This window comes from Ornithorhynchus anatinus, chromosome 18 (genome assembly GCF_004115215.2).
Source record: "Ornithorhynchus anatinus isolate Pmale09 chromosome 18, mOrnAna1.pri.v4, whole genome shotgun sequence".
Classification (NCBI taxonomy): Eukaryota; Metazoa; Chordata; class Mammalia; order Monotremata; family Ornithorhynchidae; genus Ornithorhynchus; species Ornithorhynchus anatinus.
Window position 1 is genome coordinate 3,057,326 of NC_041745.1, and position 20,414 is coordinate 3,077,739.

Sequence of the window (20,414 nt, forward strand, 5' to 3'; positions counted from 1 at the left end):
CACCTCCTATGTGCCAGGCACCGTTGGAAGCCCCGGGAAAGGTACAGATCAATCGGGTCGGACACGGGCCCTGTGTCGGACGCAGCCCCCGCCCCCAGGCCCTGTCCGCCCGGGGGCTCACGGTCTTAATCCCCATTTAACAGACGAGGGAACTGAGGCCCAGAGAAGTGAAGAGACTTACCCAGGGTCACACAGCAGACAAGCGGCGGAGCCGGGATCAGAACCGTGGGATAGCAGGGTCGGAGAGAGGGAAAGGGCGGGAAGGAGAGGGAGCAGCCGGGTGACTTGTCCTGCCCAAGGGGTGGGGGGGTCCCCCCGGTGACCCCACAGGCGGGTCCAGACTGGGCAGGAGCCCCCCCAGGACCCCCTCGGGCGGGGCCGCGGCCTCCGGGGGGGTGGTCGCCCCCAAGGATACGCCCCTGGAAGGGTACGGCCCCTTCCGCCCGCTCCGGGCCCCACAGACACCAGTTAGGGTCAGGGCCGGGCCCGCACGGCTACGGCTCTGCCCGCGGAGGGAAGAGGACGACTCAAGTCCTAGCCAGGACCCCCGCCGGCCACGGAATAATAACGATGGCATTTGTTAAGCGCTTACTACGTGCAAAGCACCGCTCCAAGCGCCGGGGTGGGATAGAAGGTGATCGGGCGGTCCCACCTGGGGCTCACGGACTTAATCCCTTCTCCCGAAGAGGTCACTGAGGCCCAGAGAAGTGACTTGCCCGAAGTCACCCAGCTGACAGGTGGCGGAGCGGGGATTAGAACCCGTGACCTCCGACTCCCGAGCCCGGGCTCTCTCCATTGAGCCGCGCCGCTTGGACAACCGCGCGCTGCCCCGCTCCCCGTCTCTCTTCCTCGTCCCGTCCGTCACGGGGGGCACCCGCCTGCCCCATCGGGTCTTCCCAGCGGCCGCCCCCACCTCCCTGCCCTCCTCTCCAGGGGCGAGGGGCCCCCAGAGGCCCCCCCCAAATTCGTACTGGTTTAGGGGAGGGCCTACCCGCAGAGGGCAGGGGGCTTCCCCTCATCCGGCCCCCATCGTCCGAGGGGAGAACCCCCCGAACCTCTCCCGGGGAAGGCTGAGCCGGGGTAGGATCGGGCACGACGGGGGTCTCGCCGCCCCCTTCCCCGTCGCCTCGGTCAGGGCCCGGGAACCCGACGCCCCCCCGGGCCGCCTCTAATGCGACGGGTACGGATCTGTGGGGGCTCCGGTGACCCCCCGGGGCCTTCGCCCTCTGACCCGCGCTCCTCTCCCGGTTCGCTGGGGGCAGAGGGCAGCCCGGACTGCACACACAGCTCAATGGTAATCACATTTCCCCCTCCCGGCCCGGGGGGCCGTGGAGAGGGGGAGCCGGGGCCGGCGCCCGGGTCTCCGGAGGCCGGCGAGCAGAGCGACGACGGCGGCGGTCGGGGCGGGCGGCGGCGGCCGGGGCCTCTCCCTTTGGCCGGGGTGGCCCAGAGGAGGGTTGGGTGGGGCCTGCGGGTCCCGGGGGGATTCGGGGAGTCCCCGGCCACGTTCACCCCACCCCCGGCATCAACCGGGGGCCGACGTCGGTGACAAGAGTCCCAAGAATCCCCCGCACGGGAAGACGGTGGGCAGGGAACGTGTCTACCAACTGTTCCGCCGTACCCTCCGAGCGCTCGGCACAGCGACCCGCGCACGGGAAGCGCTCGACACCCTCTTCCCGCTCCATCAGCCGTCCTCCCCGCCCAGCTGGGCCGAGAGTCCGGCGGGAGGGACGGAGGTCAGGCCTCGGGAGGGAGTCGCGGCCCGCCACGGCTCCGGCGGGCGGGGAGGGTGGGGTGGCGCGGCCCCGAGCGCCCGGGTGCGTGGCCCGGCCCCGGGGCGGACGGGCCAGAAGGAGAGGCCACGACACAGAGCCGCAGTTTACACTCGTTTAATCCATGTCAAATGTAGTTTACAAACGGGAATGACAAGTACCTCGGTATAGAATCTACAGACACAGAATCACACCATGGCCGTCCCCTGTGCGGCGGGTGGGGCGGGGGCCCGGCGGACCGGCTCGGGGCAGCCTCCTCGTCTCCGGTGGCCGGTGGGCGACGAGCCCGGCTCCCCCGGCGTCCCCCGGCCGGCTCGCGGGCCCCGGGCCTCGTCTCGCGGGGGTCCCCGCCGTCCCTCCCGGGGCGGGACGCGGGTTCGGCGGCCGGATCCCCGTCTGACGCCGCCCTCGGGGCCGGTTGGCGAGGGAGGGGGCCGGGCCCGCCCCGAGGGGACGTCGGGGCGGCGCGGCAGCCGGTCACCGGGCCCGCCTCCCGGCCCCGGGCAGGAAGGGACGGGCCAGGAGCGGGCGGGTCCCCAAAGGGAACCGGGGGACCCCCCTCCACCATCTCTGACGCCAAACCGGGGCAGCCGCCGGCTCCGTCCGCTCGCTGCCGGCGGCGCGCGTGGGGGGGGGGGAGAGCTCGTTATAAATAGCCCCATTAGCTACGACTAATGACAAAAACCCCATCTCCCTAATCCCCATAAGCCTTAAGTTATGGGCGAGACTACAGCCATTACTAAGAGCTGTTAACTTCATATCTGAATGAAGAAATATACACCACAGAACATTAAACCATTTATATTATATATATGTATATATAGACTTTGTTCTTAAACTAATGACTTTAATGCCAAAACTTTTGCAGAACCGAGAAAAATATGGGTTTAATGTTCTCCGCGCCATCTTTTCCTTAAAACGACGACGACGACAAAAAAAAAAAAAAAAAAAACAACAAACCAACGGGGGCGGGGGGGAGAGAAACCAACGAAGAAACCAAATAATAATAATAATAATAAAATAATAATAATAATACCCCGCCCGACGGGGCGGGGCGGGGCGTGTGCTGGCAGGGCGGCTGCCTTTCCCACACAACACTGTAAACATACAGTCTCTATCCGACATGTGCTTCCGTCAGGCTTCGGCCTCCGGGTCCGGCCTGGTCCGCCTCCGACGCCTCGCCGCGAGAACACCACAGAACGCAACCCAAACGCGCATCGACAAAACCGGAAACGAACGCAACCGAAAGGGGATCCCGAGGGACCCCCGGAGGACCCGGTCCCCGGCGGCGGCCCGGGGCCTCGGACGCCCGGCGGGCGAGGGGGAGCGGGGTCGGGGGGCGGGGAGGGGGCGGTGGGTGTGTGCGCTCGCTGCTCCTCGCCCTCCGGTTCGGCCCCACTGTCCGTGTGTGTGTGTGCGTGCGTGCGTGCGTGTCTGCGTGTGCGCGCGGGGGTTTCCACGCGTCTCCGCCGAGGCCGGGGTCCGGCTCCCCCGGGGCCGGGGGCGACGCGCAGGGCGGAAGGGTCCCAGAGCCGGGGTCCTCTTTCACAAGTAGATGCGTCGCAGGTCTCCGGGAGACGTGATGGTATTGCACTGCGGGCACAGCTTCTTGGCACCCTGCGGGCGGCACGGGGACACAGACGGAGCCGGTCAGGGGGATCTCCGCGGCGGCGGCCGCCCCGCCGGGCTCGGGAACCCGCCCGGAACCGAGACGGCTGGAGATCTCGTCTTTCCCCACCCCGAAGGACACCGCCGGCTCGACGGGCCCCCGGCCCCGGCTCACCGCCCCCTCTCCAACCCCCGGGGACGGCCGGCTCTCCGGCCGCCGAGTCCGGAGCCGGGGACCCCTGGGCCGTTCTCCGTCTCCTCCCCCGGGGGGTCCTCCGGAGATCGGCCTCGGGCCCCCAACGGCTCCCCGAATCAGACGGCGGCCGGGCGTGCCCGGCGGCGGGTGCCCGCGCAGCCGGGGGCGACCCGGCCCGTCCCCCCGCCCACCGTTTACTGGACCGGCGGCCTCGCCCGGCTCTCTGGCGAATCTTTCCATGTGTGTGCGGGGTGGCGGGGTAGGGCTGCCCCGGGGCGCGGGGAGAAACGGCAGCGGGCGATGATTAAACGCGCCCCCCCACCGCTCCCGCCTCGTTAAACACACAAGAGCCGCCTTTGTGCCCGACAGAAAGGGAGATACCTTAATGAGAACAATGCAGGTTGGTGCGGCCCAGCTGCCGAGCTGTTAAACTGGCAGAGGGCGGGGGCTGGGGGGCCTTAATGAGATTACACACATTGACTTTGATCAAGACACAAAAGCACGGAGGCTTTCCAGGGTTTTTATTGCTGTCTTCGGGCTACATTTTAATGGCTACATTAGAAACATGCCATTGCAGACGGGAGATCTGCGAAGGGGCAAGTGGGCCGGGGGCTGGGGCGGGGAGGCCGGGCTTGTGCGGGCCGCGGGGGCGGGGCCGGGGCGTGGACGTGTGGCCGCTTTTATTAATCGCTTCCCCTCCCGGGGCGCTGGGGCACCGTGGCGTGGGCGACCCGGCCTCCGGGGCCACCTAACCGGGAGCCGGAGGCGGGCGGGGAGCGGACCCTGCCCGGGAAGGGGCTGACGGCGTGCGGGGAGACGCCCGTCCCCCGCTGAACCGAGGCCCCTCGGCGCCAGGCCCACCTGTCGTGCCCGGGCACGACCTGGGCAACCCCGGGGCCTCCCCCGGCAGCGGCGCGGTTCCTCCGTCGACACCCGTGACCAGGCAGCCCCGGAGCCGGGGTGACACCCACCCCCTCCCCGCCCCGCCCCCCCTCGGGTTCCCCGGCCTCCTCACCAGAGTCCGCAGCCAGCATTCCTCGCAGTGCACGTGCCAGCACTGAATGGACGTCAGGGGCATCGTGTACGAGTCCTGTGTTTGTGGAGGGGGGGGAGAGGCAGCTGTGGAGACGCCTGGCCGGCCCGTGGTGGGGGAGGTGCCCCTTCCCTCGACTCCTGGGGGCCCGGCCACCCCTCCCCCGCACAGCTGAGCCCCTTGGCGGGCGGGGATCGTCTCTATCTGTTGCCAGATTGTGCATTCCAAGCGCTCAGTACAGAGCTCTACCCATAGTAAGCGCTGGATAAATACGCTTACTCCCGCCAGAGATCAGAGGGATCCGGGCCCCGTCACCCCCGGGTTCCCCCCCGGCTCCCCGCCGATCCCGCTCCGGGCGGGGGAGCGAGGGAGCGGTCCCGAGGTCCCCGTCCGGCGCGGCCCCCCGGGCCCCCCAACGCACCATGCAGATGAGGCACTTGTAACGATCCCCACGGGACAGCTGCCTCTCCAACTCCCGCACGCGGGCCTTCAGGGCCTCCAGCGTGGTCACGGCCGAGTCCTCGGTGATCCTGCCCGGGGCGAAAGGGGAGGCGGCTCAGGCGGCGGTGCCGAGCTTCGGCCGGCCCCGACCACGCGCGACACGCTCCCCGGCCCGAGCGGCCGGAGATCGGGGTGCGGGCGAGCCGGGAGGCCGCTAGCCGGGCGGCCCGCTGGAGGGATCCGGCCAATCAATGCGGCCCGTATTGATTTAGTTATTATCACTTCATACGCTCCAGACATTGTTAAATATACATTTATTAACAGCCAAGGGGGGGGGGGGGGCGGGCGGGGGCGGTGAGGAGACAGAGGCCGTTCTGAGCCTCTCGGCTTGTCCTGGGCCGGAGCCCGGCCCCGGGAAGGGAGTCGCGGCCCGGCCGACGGCGTGGCGATGGGGAAATCAGGGCAAGCCGAACCCTGGGAGGGAGGGGCGGGGAAATCTGAGAGCAGCTTCCCCGGGGCCGAGCACTGGGAGTTGGGGTCCTAGCGAGGACCCCTTCGACCCCGCGGGGCCGGGGATGACTATGGGCAGCCCCCGGCCCGCCCCTGAAGATAAAAGGCACGGAGCACTGGACCGCAAGCGCTCGGAGCAACGTGCGGGTCACTCGGACTTGACCGACTCCTGCCTGTCACCCTGGGGCCGGCCGGACCACCCATTTGGATGGAGAGGCCAGGGGTACCCCTGCCCCGGCGAGCTCTGGGGGGCCTCCTGGGGCGATGCCCTACCACAGCAGGAAGGGTATGTGCCCTCAGGGGGCAGGGCGCCTCGCCGAGCACTTGGCAAAGTAGCGAGAGAAGCACGAGACCCGCTCCCGGCCCACCCGGCCCTCAAAGGACCGGCCCCTTGTTAGGGGGCAGCCCGGGACCCCCGCCCCGATACGTGGGGCCGGACCCAGGCTCTATCCCGAATCGGGCTGCTGGGAAATGGGGATCCCCTCGCCCCCTCATCGAACTGAGATGTGAGGACCTACGTTTGGCCCCCTCAGCCCCACTTGCTTGGGCTGGAAGCCAGCCCCTCGGCTCACTGGCCTCCCTCTACCCCGTTCATCCCTTGCCCCGGACCGACTCCAACCTCTTCCCAGAAACGGCCATCCATCTCCCTGAGCCCCTGCGGCACGTTCCCCGTGGCCCCTCACCCCTCCTCGATCGGCCGGCTAAGCACGGTGCACCTCCGTGCGTCCTCTCCCGTCTGACTCCCCGGCTCGGCGGGCCCGGCCGAATCTCCCACTGTGACGGCCCCGTCGACTTCTCCCTCCAAGGAAGCTCGACAGCACCCGGGGCCTCGGAAGGCTGCTACATCCGGCCGGGACACGGGACGGGGGGAGGCGTGGCAGTGGGGTGGGAGAAGAGGAAGAGAAGGGGGCCAGACCAGGATTGAGGGGCAGAGACAGGTCAACAGTCCTGACCGAGCCGGATCGCCCCGACCGACCCCTCTGGGATTGGCCAGAATGAGAAGACGGATGACCGGCTGCGGTAGGGGGAGGGCGGGGATCCCCCGGTCCAGCTTCCCCGAGGTGGGGCATCGAAACGCTACCACAGAGCAGAGATGGGGAGGGGACTCCCGGCCGGCCTCCCACGGCCTCTCGCTACGGGTCCCTCCCAGCCCGACCCCCAACCCCGGTCCTAGCCCGGAGGCCGGTCCCGACCGCCCTGCTCCCGCGGGAACCGGGCCGGCGGTCCGAGCCCACTGGGTCCCCGTGCCCACGGGGGCCACGCCGTTTTGAAGGAGGAAATCCGCCGCCACGCCGGACCGAGGCCCGCGAGCGGCAGCGGCCCCAGGCGAGGGGGATGAAACTCCAGATCCGCTTTAGATCTCAAAGCCCGCCCGGCCCGGGGCCTCCGAGGACGCGGCCGCCGAGCCCCGTCCCTCCTCTCCGGCCCCCGCCCCCGTTGGGGCTCCGTCCCTGATTAATGATCTTGTCTCCCTGATTTATGAGCGGCCCCTCCAGATTAGAGTGCTAGCCCTCCCCCGGCCCCGCCCCGCCCCCCTCTCCGAAGGCACACACTCGGCTGGAAATATTAGAGAATTATTAAATAAACATTCATACGTCATGTCTCTCCCCGTCCCGGGCTCATCGCGGGCCCCGCTCGGCGAGGCCGGCCTGTTTGCTTTCATGCTGACACCAAACAGCTGGAGTGATTCATGGAGAGGCTGGCTAAAATGTTTCATGTCATATATCATGCTAGCAGTGCTCCCTGCCCCGACCGAGATAAACTGATCAACCACAACGGGCTGGAATGAATTTATGACAACACAAAATTGAGGGAAACAAATGGGAGGTGACCCAGCGGGCCAGGGACCCAGACTCCCTCGCTGGCCTGCAATCTAGTTTGGTGGCAGGAAGCAAAATTGAACATTGGCACTCTGAATTAAGATGCTGCCTCTTAACCCCGGGGAGCCTCCATTTCAAAATGGCAGCGGCGGCCCCGTGGGCGCCGGCGCGGGGAGGCCGGGGGAGGGATGGCGTCCGGCCGCGGCCCCCCGAACCTCTCCGGGTGGTCCCGCCAACGTGCTCCCCTGGAGTGCCCGGGCCCCGGCCGCTCACCGGCCCCCTGAGGCGGGCCGGACCCGCACTGGGTCCCTGGCTCCTTCCGGGACGGCGCGGGGAGATCGGCCGCCCGCCCCACCCCCGACCTCCCGGAACCCCGAAGCCAGAGCGCAAGCTGGGAGTGGCAGAGGCGGGCGATTCGGCCGAAAGCCGGCTGCGAGCACCACCCGGGACAAGAAAAATGAAACCAATTTAGCTCCAGATTAAGAAACAGAAACTGGAGATGAATCAATTTAGCTTGCCGGGCTGGGTCACCATATATCACAGCTCCGGTTGGCGGTGGAGGAGGAGGAGGAGGAACGGCAGCAGGCTCCACAGGAGCCCCTCCTCTCCCGAGAGCGCCCGGCGTCCGATCCCAGTTATCCGTTCATCGGAGACACCGAGGCGGAGACGGAGTGAGAAACCCAGAAGCCAAAGAACCCGGGCCACCTAAGCCAGGAAACACGGGCCAAGCCAGGGTGCGAACACCTTGCGTCTGACCTCTCTCGCTCGGGGGAACGCTCCCCGCCCCCGGGGACGGTCAGCACCGTCTCCCCTCCGGCATCTGGCGAGGGGTAAGGCCTCCGGGGCGTGCCGCCGGCGTCCTCGTACTCACTTTTCAATGTCGCTGTTCTTACACGTCTTCTGCATGGCCTCCTGCTTACTGCTCTCCCCGTTACTCGTCGAGGGCATCTCTGCCGAGGACAGACAGAAAAGACAGGCAGCCGTCACCGCCGGCGCCCTTGTCTCTTCCCGGGGCTTGCGGGGGTGGCCCCGGGGAGCCGAGGCCTCGCCGCCCCTCCGCCCCTCTCGCCCACCTGCTCCACCTCGGGGGCTCCACTCACCGTCGCTGGTCCACTTGGAGAACTCCGGGGTTATCCGGGTACTGGGGGTGCCCCCGCTGAAAGAGGAAGAGAAGCCAGCTGGTCAGACTCCAGAGGCTGGGGGCTCAGGGGGAGAGTTTCCCACGACTGTTGCCCCCACCGAGAGCTGAAGGGCCGGGCAAGGTGGAGGTAAGGGCCCACCCGGTGCCCCGCCCGCCCACCTGGCCTCGCCGGACTTCTGGAGGGCGGAGGAGGGGGCTGAGAGTGGGTGCAGCCCCCTCTGCCCCCGCCCCCTTCGCCTCTGTCCCGGGCTGGGCTCCGGGAGCCTTCGCGGCCGACGGGCGCAGAGCTGCCGTCTTGGCCCCCCATCCCCCACTGGGATGGTGCTGCCTCAGCTAAGCTGGACTCCTTTGGTGCCGGGGGTCTCAAGGAGGAGCCCACCCTGGTTCTGCGCAGCAGCCCGCTTCCCTCCCTCACAGCAGGGGCTACGAGTCCTTTCCTTCCAAGGCCCAGGAGAAGAGAAACCTGAACAGAGCAGAGGGCCACCTCCCCCTCACCCCACCCTCCTGAAGGGAAGACACCCCTGGATTCTGGGGTGTGGGTAGCGGGAGCATATTCTCCTTCTGAACTGCCCGGGGGCTTAGGGAGAGGGGCTTCTCTTCCAGGGAGAAGAGCCGGCCTCACAGCCTCCACGATCCTTTCCAACAGGGCTCCCCACCGCCAGGGAGGACCCTCCCCTCGCCGGAGCCGGGGACTCACTTGAGGACGGCCCCTCGGAGGGCCTCCCTCTCCTTGGCTTCTCCCGGCTCCTCCCCGGTGCACGGGATGATGTCGGCTTCCGTGTACCTGAGCCCGCGGTTAAGGAAAACCCCGCGGGGGCAGGGGCCGCCGGCGAGGGAGCCGCTTTATCCGCTCCTGTGAAGAAGGGCGGCACCGGGCCGGGTGAACTTTGGTCTGTGAAGAGGACCGAATGGCCCTTAGCTCCCCGGGGTGGCTGGTCGAGAGCCGAGCCCGGGAGTAGCCCCCGGGCCTCCGAAGAGCCAGAGGGTCCCCGTGGGCTGTCCGCCTGCCCCCCGCCGGGCTGCCCCTCGGGGCCGAACCCCTCCAAAAGGATACTGTGCCTTCCCGTACTCCAGCGTGTCGTCCCCGTCCACATCCAGGTCCGCGTCGCTGTCGGGGTTCTCCTTGCCGCTGCACATGATGAACCCCGAGCCTGCAGGGACGGGACGGACACACAGACCCCAGAGATGGGGGTGGTGAGCGGGGCTCATGACTCTGGCCACCCCCGGCAGAGACACCCTCGCTTTCAGAAGCAGCACGGCCTAGCTAGCACAGCAGACGGATGGAGCGAGCGCCTAGGAGTCAGATCCTGGGTTCCAATCCCTGCTCCACCACTTGTCTGCTGTGTGACCCTGAGCGAGTCACTTCACTTCTCTGTGTCTCGGTTACCTCATCTGTAAAATGGGGATCGAGACTGTGAGATTCACATGGGATAGGGACTGGGTCCAACCTGATTTGCTTGGATCTACCTCAGCCCTTAGTAGAGTGCTTAGCACACGGTGAGGGCTTAACCAATACCCCAATTACTAGTTTTTCTAAAACAAGCATGATGAGCTCAAGGTGGTCGTGAGACAGAGCAGCCGGCCCTGCCCAAGATGAGCTCGGAAGCTGCAGCCTCTCTCGGCCCGCCCGGTCCTTTGGTGGGCCATAACGAGTCCGGAGGCCCGGGACTCAGCCCCCGTGGATGGGTGGGGCTGCCTGGAGGCAGGGGGTTGATCAAAATGACCTTCCATGGGAGAGCATCCCGACCCCGAGTCAGTGAAAATGCCACGCCATCGTTCACATTACCGACCGTCTAGTGGGTAACGGGGCGGGGTGTCAGGGTCCTGGGGACCCAAAGGAGAAAAGAATAGTAATAATAATGGTATTTCCTAAGAGCTTACTACGTGCCAAGCACTAGTCAGCCCCATCTGCAGGAGTCAGTGTCCAGTCCCTTCCCTCCCACCTCATCTCCACAACCCCCAGGGGGTGTTGCCGGGGCTGAAATAACAAGGTCTAAATTCCATAAAAAAACACCGGCTCTTCCTCCCCAAACTCATTTTTTCCCGGGCCGGTTAGAAGAAAGAAAATCAGTGTTAATGTAATCAATCGATCGGGGGATCGACTGGCAAACGGGAGTTACGAGTTGGGCGGGGCCGGGGGTCGATGGGGGACGGTTGGGGGGGGGGATAATTCACCAGGGAATCTGAAACCACCAAAAGGGCCGCCAATGATCTCCTCACCGGCAGCCTCCGGGTTGGAGGGGGGTGACAAGTGGGGGGCCGGGAGAAACGCCCAGGCAGGTAACTCTCTGGCACCGCTGGCATTAGGGGAAGGGGCCTCGGTCCCGGCGGCTCATGTAAACTATCGATTGGGGGCGGGGGGCGTGCGGGGAAGGGAGGGGGGCCGACGGCCCCGGGAGCCATCAATCGGCCGGGGGCCGCGTCACCTGCCACTTTGCCGAGCGGTTGACAATGCAATTATCCAGTGTGGAGGCAGGGAGTTGGCGTGTGTCAGGCCTGGTTAGCCGCTCTGGACAGTCCTCGGCGACGCGCCTCTCTGCCGTGCGTCACGTCAGACAGGGGCAGACGGGCGCCGTTCGAGACTGCCGCCCTCTCCTGTCCCCGGCCCGACTCCTGGATTCGGGAATGCTATCGGGACTCTGGCAGGCAGGAGAGACGGGTGGGCGGGAGGGGGGCTGGGGCCTACCCTCTCTGCGGCCTCCCTTCCCCCCATCCCTGCCCCTTCTGCGACCCCCGGACTCCAGCCGTCCCACACGGACCTGCAGAGCTCTCCCCTCTCCGTTCTCCCCCTTAACCCCCTCCAGCACCGAGGCCCGCTTCGCCAACCCCGCCTGCTAAATCCCGAGAGAACGCCACGGTGATCTCCCAACTGAAAGGTCGGTGAGCGGGGACGCCGTCCACCTCTGGCCATCGGGTGGCTGGGGGCCCCGCCCCTGAACCTCTCTGGGCTCCTATTTCCTCATCTGGAAACCGGGATCCCCGCCCGTCCCCCCACCCTCCTAGGCCGTGAGCCTCAGGTGAGAGGTGGGTCCGTGTCCGCTGTCTTCCCTCTAGATCGTAAGCTCACCGGGGGCAGGCAAGGTGAGTAAGCGCTCAATAAATACAACTGACTGCTGCGGGCTTTGTCCCCCATCTAGCTGATGCGGGGCACGGGGCCCTGCCCCTGACCTGCCACCTCTCGGAGACCCCTCGGGCCTGGGCGTTCTTCCTACCCACCCGGGGTTGGGGGAAGACACGGAGGTTGGCGGTAGGGGTGGCGGAGGGACGTGCCCCCTGCGGGCGCCCGGCTCGCTGCCCTCCAATTCCTCCTTCTCCATCCACCCAGGGGGCAGCAACCTCTGCCCCTCCAGAGAGCCCGCGTGCCGCCACCGCCGCCCCGGCCCGTGGCCTGCCTTTCCCGCCTCCGGCTCCCGCGCTTTGAAGTTGGCAGGGCAGGTCCGCGCGGCCGACGTTATCACTCCCTCTAACCGGTCTTGGCAGGCAATCTAATTCCTCCTGAAAAGGTCAGCGCCATTTTAACTGCCTTTCAATCACATTAAGCACGCTGCCGCTGCTCGTGCTCGGAAGCCCGGGCCCGCGGCCCTCCTCCTCCTCCTCCTCGCGCGGGGCCGATCGATGACGGCCTGACACCGGCCCCCGGACGCCGGGCCACCTCTGTGGGCAGACGGGTCTCCCTCGGGGGACGGCCGGAGCTCGACCCCTCCCAAATCCCCGTCGGGGAGCGTCAGAGCAGACGTGGCCCCGGCCCCGTGGCTACCTAATCTACTCAGCCCCGTCCGCTCGGCCTGGGGAGGAAGAGGGGGAGAAAGGGCAGACGGGTCCTCAGACCGGGGCGGGGACGTGGGCCGGACCATCCCGGGGAGGGTGTGAGCTCCGGGCCGCCCGCACCTACATCCTCTGGCTGACGCCCTGCTTGCCACGGCCCCCCGCCCGCTGAATCCCCGGGCAAGATGTCGCTTTGAGTCCGCTCGGCTTGTGGCTGCGCTAAGCCGTTTAAGAGATGAAAGCGGCTTCTTTCAGGGTGAGGCTGATGGGATTCTTTTCAGATAAAGGAACAGACCACCCCTCCAAACACACTTCAGTGCCTCCCATCCCTTTTCAAGCGACGCGCACACGGACGCAGATAGGCCGACACCAAATCGTCTCAAAGGAAGCCAGCCTGCCTTTGAACTTCCCTCAGAAACCTTTGAAGGGGTAAACCTGGCGGGGGAAAACACTTGGGGGGAGTGCGCGCGTCCCTTCTGGAACACGTGTCCGCACGCACGCACGCGGAGAACGTGCCCCAAACGGTGCTACGCTTGTACTGTTTAAGTGCCACCGAGGGAGAGAGAGCTGGTGCTTAAGCCCCGCTTGCGGGCTCGGTGGGGATTCGCTGCAGCTCATCGGGCACAGATCGTTCAGATCGGCTCCGGTAACGCAGGAGGAAAGCACCGAGGCCGTCCGACGGGCGGCCGCGACCCCGGTTAAACCAGCATTCGGGGCCGGGGGAGTCCAGGACTTGTGACTGGGAAGGGAGGTCCCGGGATGGCTGAGGTGGGGGTAGGGGAGTGGCCCCGTCCTGTCCATCAATTGTATTTATCGAGTGGTTACTGTGTGCAGAACACTGCACTGATTGGGAGAGTACAGTGTAACAGAGTTGGTAGCCACGTTCCCTTGCTCGCAAGGATCAGTCTAGTGTCCTGTCCAGACTTCCGACCTCAACCTCGGGGACGGGAAACCAGGAAAGGGAGACAGATGCAGCCGAGTTTGCATCTCCCCTCCGTATTTCAGGCCCAGACTGAGAAGGGGGAGCAGAACTAGAGTAGGTGGGTCTCTGGGGCAAAGGGTGAAGGGGAGCACGGCCAAGGGCAGAGAGAGCACTGGCCTGCTGCGCGACCTCGGGCAAATCACTTTTCCCTTCTGGCTTTTGGTCTCCTCGCCGTACAGTGGGGTGGGATCCCTGTTCTTTCTCCTGCTTCGACTGCGGGCCTTGCGTGGGACAAGGACCGCGTCTGATCTAATTCTCTTGCACCCGCCACGGTGCTTAGCTCAGTGCTTGGCACTCGAGGGGCACTTCGGGACAGCCCAGTAATGACGGTAGCCCCGAATCCCGAGGCAGGGGCTGCTTCCACTGCGCCCCTGCGGGTGGAGGGGGCCAGGCGAGCCTCCCCTCTCCAGGGCCACCACCGCCTCCACCTGTTCCCCGTATCAGGGACGGAGCCGGAGCCCCCGACCCTCCCGCTCCTCCTCGGAAGCCAGGGATGTCCCCCCCGGGTGACCCTCGGGCCGGGAGCTTCCCGGCCTCAGTCTATGCTGCTCTAAAATGGGAATGCCGCCTACTGCCTCCCTGGCACTCTCCCACACGCTCAGTACAGTGCTCTCCCCGCTCCCAGGCACTCTGAAAATGTCCCCGGTGGATGCCGCCTCCTCGGGGCTGCCTCTACTGGGAAGTTGCGGGGTCCCAGGGACTGAAGGGAAGGGGAAAGTGCTGGGAAGGACCCTCTCCTCCTGCCGTGGCTCAGACGCCCCACGCGCCTGTTGGCGTCTGCAGGCCCGGGGAGACTCTAGACACAACCCTCCCACCCCGACTCCCCTGCACACAACACACACGCAGAGCAAAACCTCCCGACGCAGACTGGAGGCTGCAGAGGGTGAGGACCGGGTGCTAATGATGACACCGGCCCAAAGCAGAGCTTGGAATGGGGGTCAGATGAGGTCCTAACTCAATGGTCAGTCCCATACGCCTGGCCCCTGCCGGCCGAGGCCCGGCTCCCCGCCCCCGTACCTCGAAAGCCGCCCTCCAGGAGGGTGGAGGCCCGCACCCTCTTCTGCCCGCACCACTCGTACTCCTCAAAGCGCGGTCCGTTCTCGCCCTCGACGTCCACCGAGTCGTCCTCCGTCAGGCAGGGGCCTTCCCTCTGCGGGCGTCAAAACGGGACGGAGGGGGTCACGCCCGCCCCGGGGGCCGCACCTCTCCCCTCGCCCCCGGAACCGAGCTCCCCCGCGGCAGCCCCGCCCCAACGCTCCGGTCGGGCCCCGGGGGCCGAGAGGCAGGAAGGACGGGGGCGGGAGGGGGACGCAGAGGCTGAGAAAGGCAGAGAGGCAGGCAGGAGCAACGGAAGCGGTCCGCCCACCCCCCGCCCCCCGCCCGGCCCCGCCGCACCGGGGCCGGCCGGGCCCCCGCCGCACCGGGGCCGGCCGGGCCCCCGCGGCAGGCTGAGGTCGAGCGCAGACAGAGGGGAGTGAGAGAGTCGGGGCGGGGGGCGGCTGGCGCTGGCCTCTACCTTGGTCAGACACTGCTCCACATGCCTACTCATCTCCTCCTCCGATCCTGCCAGGGGCCGGCTGCACAGGGGACATACCTGCCCTTCGTCCTGCTTCCGGCGCTTCATCTTCCCGATCCGAGCTGCGCGGAGAGAGCCACAGACCCCGGCCAGCGGGGCGCCCGGGGTCACCGCCGGCCACCCCCTCCTCCGGCCCCCCTCCCCGCCCCACCCGGGTTGGGGGGAAGTGGCCGGCGGGGCCGGTCCGGGGGGACCCACCCCCCACCTCCCGCCCCGAGCCCCAGTGCGGGGTCTCCCCCCACCCCCAGACCCCCTCAACCAGGACAAGGGATGCATTAACCGATGCTAACGGATCCCGTCATTCGCTTTAGCTCCCGAGACCCCCGTCCCCAGCATCGGAGCAGGAGGGGGTCGAGCCCCAGCGGGGCAGGGGGAGCCTGGATGGAAGGGCCCCCCGCTCCCACACCCGCCCCTGGGCAGCCGCCCACCCCGCCTCCTCCCCAACCCATTCTCTTCGCTTATTATCGAAACCTTCTGCCAGGAGGTGAGGAGAGCGCTAATTTTTATTAGCATTAATAATTATTATTAGGCTGTCAGAGGGCTCTCTGCTGCCATCGCAGCTTTAATTTGAACTGATGGGCTGGATTACCTTTCCCCGGATAGCCGGGGCTGAGGGGGGCTTAACCCTCCGGCTCCCGGCTCTGCCGGGAGCCAGGCAGCGCTTCCCAGTCGAAAGAGCGCCGGGCCGGGTGTCGGGAGACCTGGGTTCTAATCCCGGCTCTGCCACTCGCCTGCTGTGGGACCTCGGGCAAGTCACTCGGCTTGTCTCTACCTCCCTTTCCTCATCTGTAAAACGGGGCTTCAACCCCGGGTCCGACCGGAGCGCCGCGGTGCTCAGTCCAGTGCTTGGCATATAGTGAGCGCCCTGACCCACGCCACCGCCATTACGGTTGGTCCCGGCGGAGGACGTTCTCACTCCGTCGCCCGAGGCTACGGTGGAGGGAGGAGCCTGGGCGTCCGAGAGCCCCGGAAGCACACGGGACCAGAGTCCGGGAGCGTCTGGTAGCCGCCGGCCCCGGGCCCAGGACTTCCGTGGTCGAAGGGAAGCCTCAGGCTTGGGACTTTTGAGTTCCGCTTCAACGTGTGCCCTCCCTCCCCTCTCCTTCCTCCCTGTGGAACGTCTCACTGGTGGGCCGGGCTCAGCCACATCCCCTGGTACTGAAAATTCCCTCCTCTTCTTCCTCCGTCTAGACCGTAAGAGGATGTGTCGGGTATACTCTTGTCCTGCCTTCTCCCAATGCCTTACCACAACGCTCTGCACACACTAAGCGCTCAACAAATACGACTGATTGACTGGCTCCTCCCCCTCCCACTTTCTCCTCAGAGACATGGAGCCCCACGTGGGATGGGAGCTGGTCCGACTTGATGAATATCTATCTGCCCCAGTGTTTAGCACAGTGCCTGGTGCACTGTAAGTACTTACAAGTACTTGTACTTATACAAGGTGGGCCTGAGAGTCAGAGCACCGGGGTTCTACTCCCATCGGCGCCACTCTGCCTGCTGGGTGACCTTGGGCAACTCACTTCTCTTCTCTGGGCCTCCATTCCCTACTCTGTAAAATGGGGATTCATTCTCTGTCCTCTCTCCCTCTTGGACTGTGAGCCCTGGGTGAGACAGGGACCGGGCTTACCTAATTATTGACCCTTCCAGTGCTCAGCGCGTCCTAAATCCTTAAACACCGCATTGGATGCGGCACGGCCCAGTGGAAAGAGCCCGCGCCTGAGAGCCAGAAGACCCGGGTTCCAATCCACCGCCACCTGCCTGCTGTGCGACTTCGGGCAAGTCACTTAATGTCCATGTGCCTCAGTTTCCAAAAATGTAAAATGGGGAGTCAATGCCTGGTCGCTCTCCTACTTAGACTGTGGGTCCCATAAGGGCCAGGGTCCGTGTCCAACCCGATTATCTTGCATCCTTCCCAGCACTTGGTACACAGTGAGCGCTTAACCACCACCCCAGTTTTTATTTATCAGTCAAGCTTCTAATCCAAACTCTTCTGATCCTTCAAGTGCCTTTCCAAAACAAAAAGGGAAGCGGACTCTCACGGTAAACACAAAGAGGAAGACCACCCACCCGTGGAGAGGACTCTAAACCCGTTGCGGGCAGGGAACGTGCCTACCCACTCTGCTACACTGTACTCTCCCAAACGCTTAGTACAGTGCTCCGCACACAGTAAGTGCTTAATAAATACGACTGATCGATTGACTTTAAATCCCCAAGGGGCCGAGGCAAGGGCTCAAACACCCCACCTAAAACTGTCCTGACGGTGTCTGGGGGTTTGAATCTTAGTTTAGCACAATTTTCCCCTACTGGAAATTTTTTAGGGTTTTATTATTCCCCTCTTAGCAGGTGAAAATGGATTTGATAAGGCAAAAGAAGCAAGGGGGGGGGGGGGGGGGCCGGATTTTCTGGTATCAGAATTGATTTTCACTCTTGGTCCCCAGCTTATTCCTTCGGGTAAGTCTGGTCCTACCGATATGATAAGGAGCCCCAAGGCGTCCCACCTCACAGGGCATTGGAGAAGGGGAGACGGGATCCCAGAAGGAGAGACTCTAGTCCTGAAACAGGTGGTGGGAGGCTTTTAATAATAATAACGATAATAATAATAATGATAATGTTGGTAGTTGTTAAGCGCTTACTGTGTGCAGAGCACTGTTCTAAGTGCTAGGGTACATACAGAGTCATCAGGTGGTCCCATGTGAGGCTCACAGGTTTCATCCCCATTGTGCAGATGAGGTAACTGAGGCACAGAGAAGTGAAGTGACTTGCCCACAGTCACCCAGCTGACAAGTGGCAGAGCCGGGATTCGAACCCAGCCCGGTCTCTTTCCACTGAGCCACGCTGGCTTTTATTACGGAATGCTTCCTGAATAACTTGGATGAAAATTGGAGAAAAAAAATAATTCAAATTAGTTCTTTGGGCAAAACCCAAGAATTTGGAGGTTAAAAACCAGGTTTAAGCTCATTGTATTGCACCTCATGGAAGAGGGGAGAGTAAAAACACTACAGTGGTCATTCTGACGGCCGCCCCGGACGCACAGTGGGAATTTGTGTAAGTTTTGGGCGTTTTACAAGCTCGCCAACTGACTTGTGTTTCCAGGAGCAGCGGCAGGGGCCACAACCTACAGCTCGCAACAACCTCCTCAATCAACGGTATCTACTGAGCGCTTACTGTGATCGCAGCACTGTTCGAAGCGTTTGGGAAAGTACAAGTCGGTAGACAAAATCTCTGCCCAAAAGGAATTTATAGTCTACCTCCGAAAGACTAACGGATAATCCCTTCCCTCACTTCCAAGGCAGGTCCTCTGGGACACCCGCTTGAAGAGAACACCAAATAAATGCCCCACCGCTGGATGAGAGCGGGGTCTGGACCCGCCCAAGCGCTTAGTACAGTGCTCTGCACATAGGAGGCACTCAGCAAATACGACTGATAGCTAGGTTCTCCACTTTACGGGCCCTGACGAATGCAGAGAGAGAGATCATCCTTAGCAGAAGCAGCGCGGCTCAGTGGAAAGAGCCTGCGACTGGGAGTCAGAGGTCGCAGGTTCTAATCCTGGCTCCGCCACGCGTCTGCTCTGTGTCCTCAGGCAAGTCACTTGACTTCTCTGTGCCTCAGTGACTTCATCTGGAAAATGGGGATTAAGACGGTGAGCCCCACGTGGGACAAACCCGTGACCTTGTGTCTACCCCAGTGCTCAGAACAGTGCTTGGCACGTAGTAAGTGCTTAACTATTACCATCCTCATCACTGCTTCACGGAGGGGGAAACCCGGGTCAGGCGGGCTGGCTGGGGAGTCTCTCAAAAGAACAAAACTTGGGGGTCCTAAACTCAAAAAGGGAAAGGGAGAAAAAAGTTGGCCAGCACGGGGAAGGAGGATAGAAGGGGTAACCTGAGGGGTCACGGGGGTTCCAGGCCTTTCCAAAGTCAGAAGGCCCTGGGTTCTAATCCTGGCTCCGCCACCTGTGTGCTGTGTGATCTTGAGTACGTCACTTGACCTCTCTGTGCCTCAGTTAACTCATCTGTAAAATGGGGGTGAAGACTGCGAGCCCCACATGGGACAAGGAAAAAGCAGCAGGTTTTAGGGGATAGAGCCGGGGCCTGGGAGTCAGTAGGATTTGTGTTCTAATCATTGCTCCACCACACCTCTGCTGTTTGACCTCGGGCAAGTCCCTTCACTTCTCTGTGCATTTTTCTCTGAAAAACAGGGTGTGTGAGCTCCATGTGGGACAGGGACCAGGTCCCACCTGATTAGCTTGTATCTACCCCAGCGCTTAGAACATTGCTTGGCAAATACTAAGCGCTTAACAAATACCAACACTATTATTATTCTCTGTGCCTCAATGACCTCATCTGTAATACCGGCATGAAGACCGTGAGCCCCACGTGGGACCACCTGATCACCTTGTAGCACCCCAATGCTTAGAAGAGTGCTTGACACACAGTAAACACTTAAGAAATATTGTCATTACTATAAGTCATGGGTTCAAATCCTGCCCTTGCCGCTTGTCAGCGGGGTGACTTTGGGTAAGTCACTTCACTTCTCTGTGCCTCAGTTCCCTCCTCTGGAACATGGGCGTAGAGATTGTGAGCCCCACATGGGACAACCTGATCACCTTGTAACCCCCCCAGCGCTTAGATGAGTGCTTGGCACATAGTAAGTGCTTAAAAAACACCACCGTATTGGGGACGGAGCACAGAACCCGGGGTCAAGAGACGTGGATCCTCATTCGAGAAGCAGCGTGGCTCAGTGCAAAGAACCTGGGCTGGGGAGTCACAGGTCGTGGGTTCTAATTCTGCCTCTGCAACTTGTGTGCTGGGTGGCTTTGGGAAAGTCACTTCACGTCTCTGGGCCTCAGTTCCCTCATCTGTAAAATGGGGATGAAGACGGTGAGCTCCACGTGGGACCATCTGATGACCTTGTGTCCCCTCCCAGCGCTTAGAAGAGTGCTTGGCACATAGTAAGTGCTTAAGAAACACCACCGCTATTGGGGACGGAGCACTCAGCCCGGGGTCAAGAGATGTGGATCCTCATTCGAGATGCAGCGTGGCTCAGTGCAAAGAACCTGGGCTGGGGAGTCACAGGTCGTGGGTTCTAATCCCGCCTCTGCAACTTGTGTGTTGGGTGGCTTTGGGAGTCACTTCTCTGGGCCTCAGTTCCTTCATCTGTAAAATGGGGATGAAGACGGTGAGCTCTACGTGGGACCACCTGATGACCTTGTGTCCCCTCCCAGCGCTTAGAAGAGCGCTTGGCACATAGTACGTGCTTAAAAAACACCACCGTTATTAGAGACGGAGCACAGAGCCCGGGGTCGAGACGTGGATCCTCATTCGAGAAGCAGCGTGGCTCAGTGCAAAGAGCCTGGGCTGGGGAGTCGCAGGTCGTGGGTTCTAATTCCGCCTCTGCAACTTGTGTGCTGGGTGGCTTTGGGAAAGTCACTTCTCTGCGCCTCAGTGACCTCATCTGGAAAAGGGGGATGAAAACTGAGCCCCACGGGGGACCACCTGATGACCTTGTGTCCCTTCCCAGTGTTTAGAAGAGTGCTTGGCACAGAGGAGGCGCTTAAGAAACCCCAA

The 20,414-nt window shown here is 63.6% G+C and overlaps 1 protein-coding gene across 3 annotated transcripts in view; it reads right to left on the bottom strand.

Moving 5' to 3' along the window:
- Positions 1–1,873: 1,873 nt before the first annotated feature.
- Positions 1,874–20,414, bottom strand: part of RNF220 (ring finger protein 220) — a 165,533-nt gene continuing 146,992 nt past the window's right edge. For 2 of the 3 annotated variants that reach the window (XM_029046459.2, XM_039914648.1), the window contains 9 exons: positions 14,785–14,906; positions 14,286–14,418; positions 9,576–9,672; positions 9,219–9,305; positions 8,481–8,536; positions 8,252–8,330; positions 5,031–5,139; positions 4,592–4,666; positions 1,874–3,389 (listed from right to left, as the gene is read on the bottom strand). In XM_029046459.2, coding sequence (XP_028902292.1) covers positions 3,318–3,389; positions 4,592–4,666; positions 5,031–5,139; positions 8,252–8,330; positions 8,481–8,536; positions 9,219–9,305; positions 9,576–9,672; positions 14,286–14,418; positions 14,785–14,906 — 830 coding nt within the window. In that variant the 3' untranslated portion in view covers positions 1,874–3,317. The remainder of the gene's footprint in view (positions 3,390–4,591; positions 4,667–5,030; positions 5,140–8,251; positions 8,331–8,480; positions 8,537–9,218; positions 9,306–9,575; positions 9,673–14,285; positions 14,419–14,784; positions 14,907–20,414) is intronic. The other variant, XM_029046458.2, reaches the window with a different exon arrangement.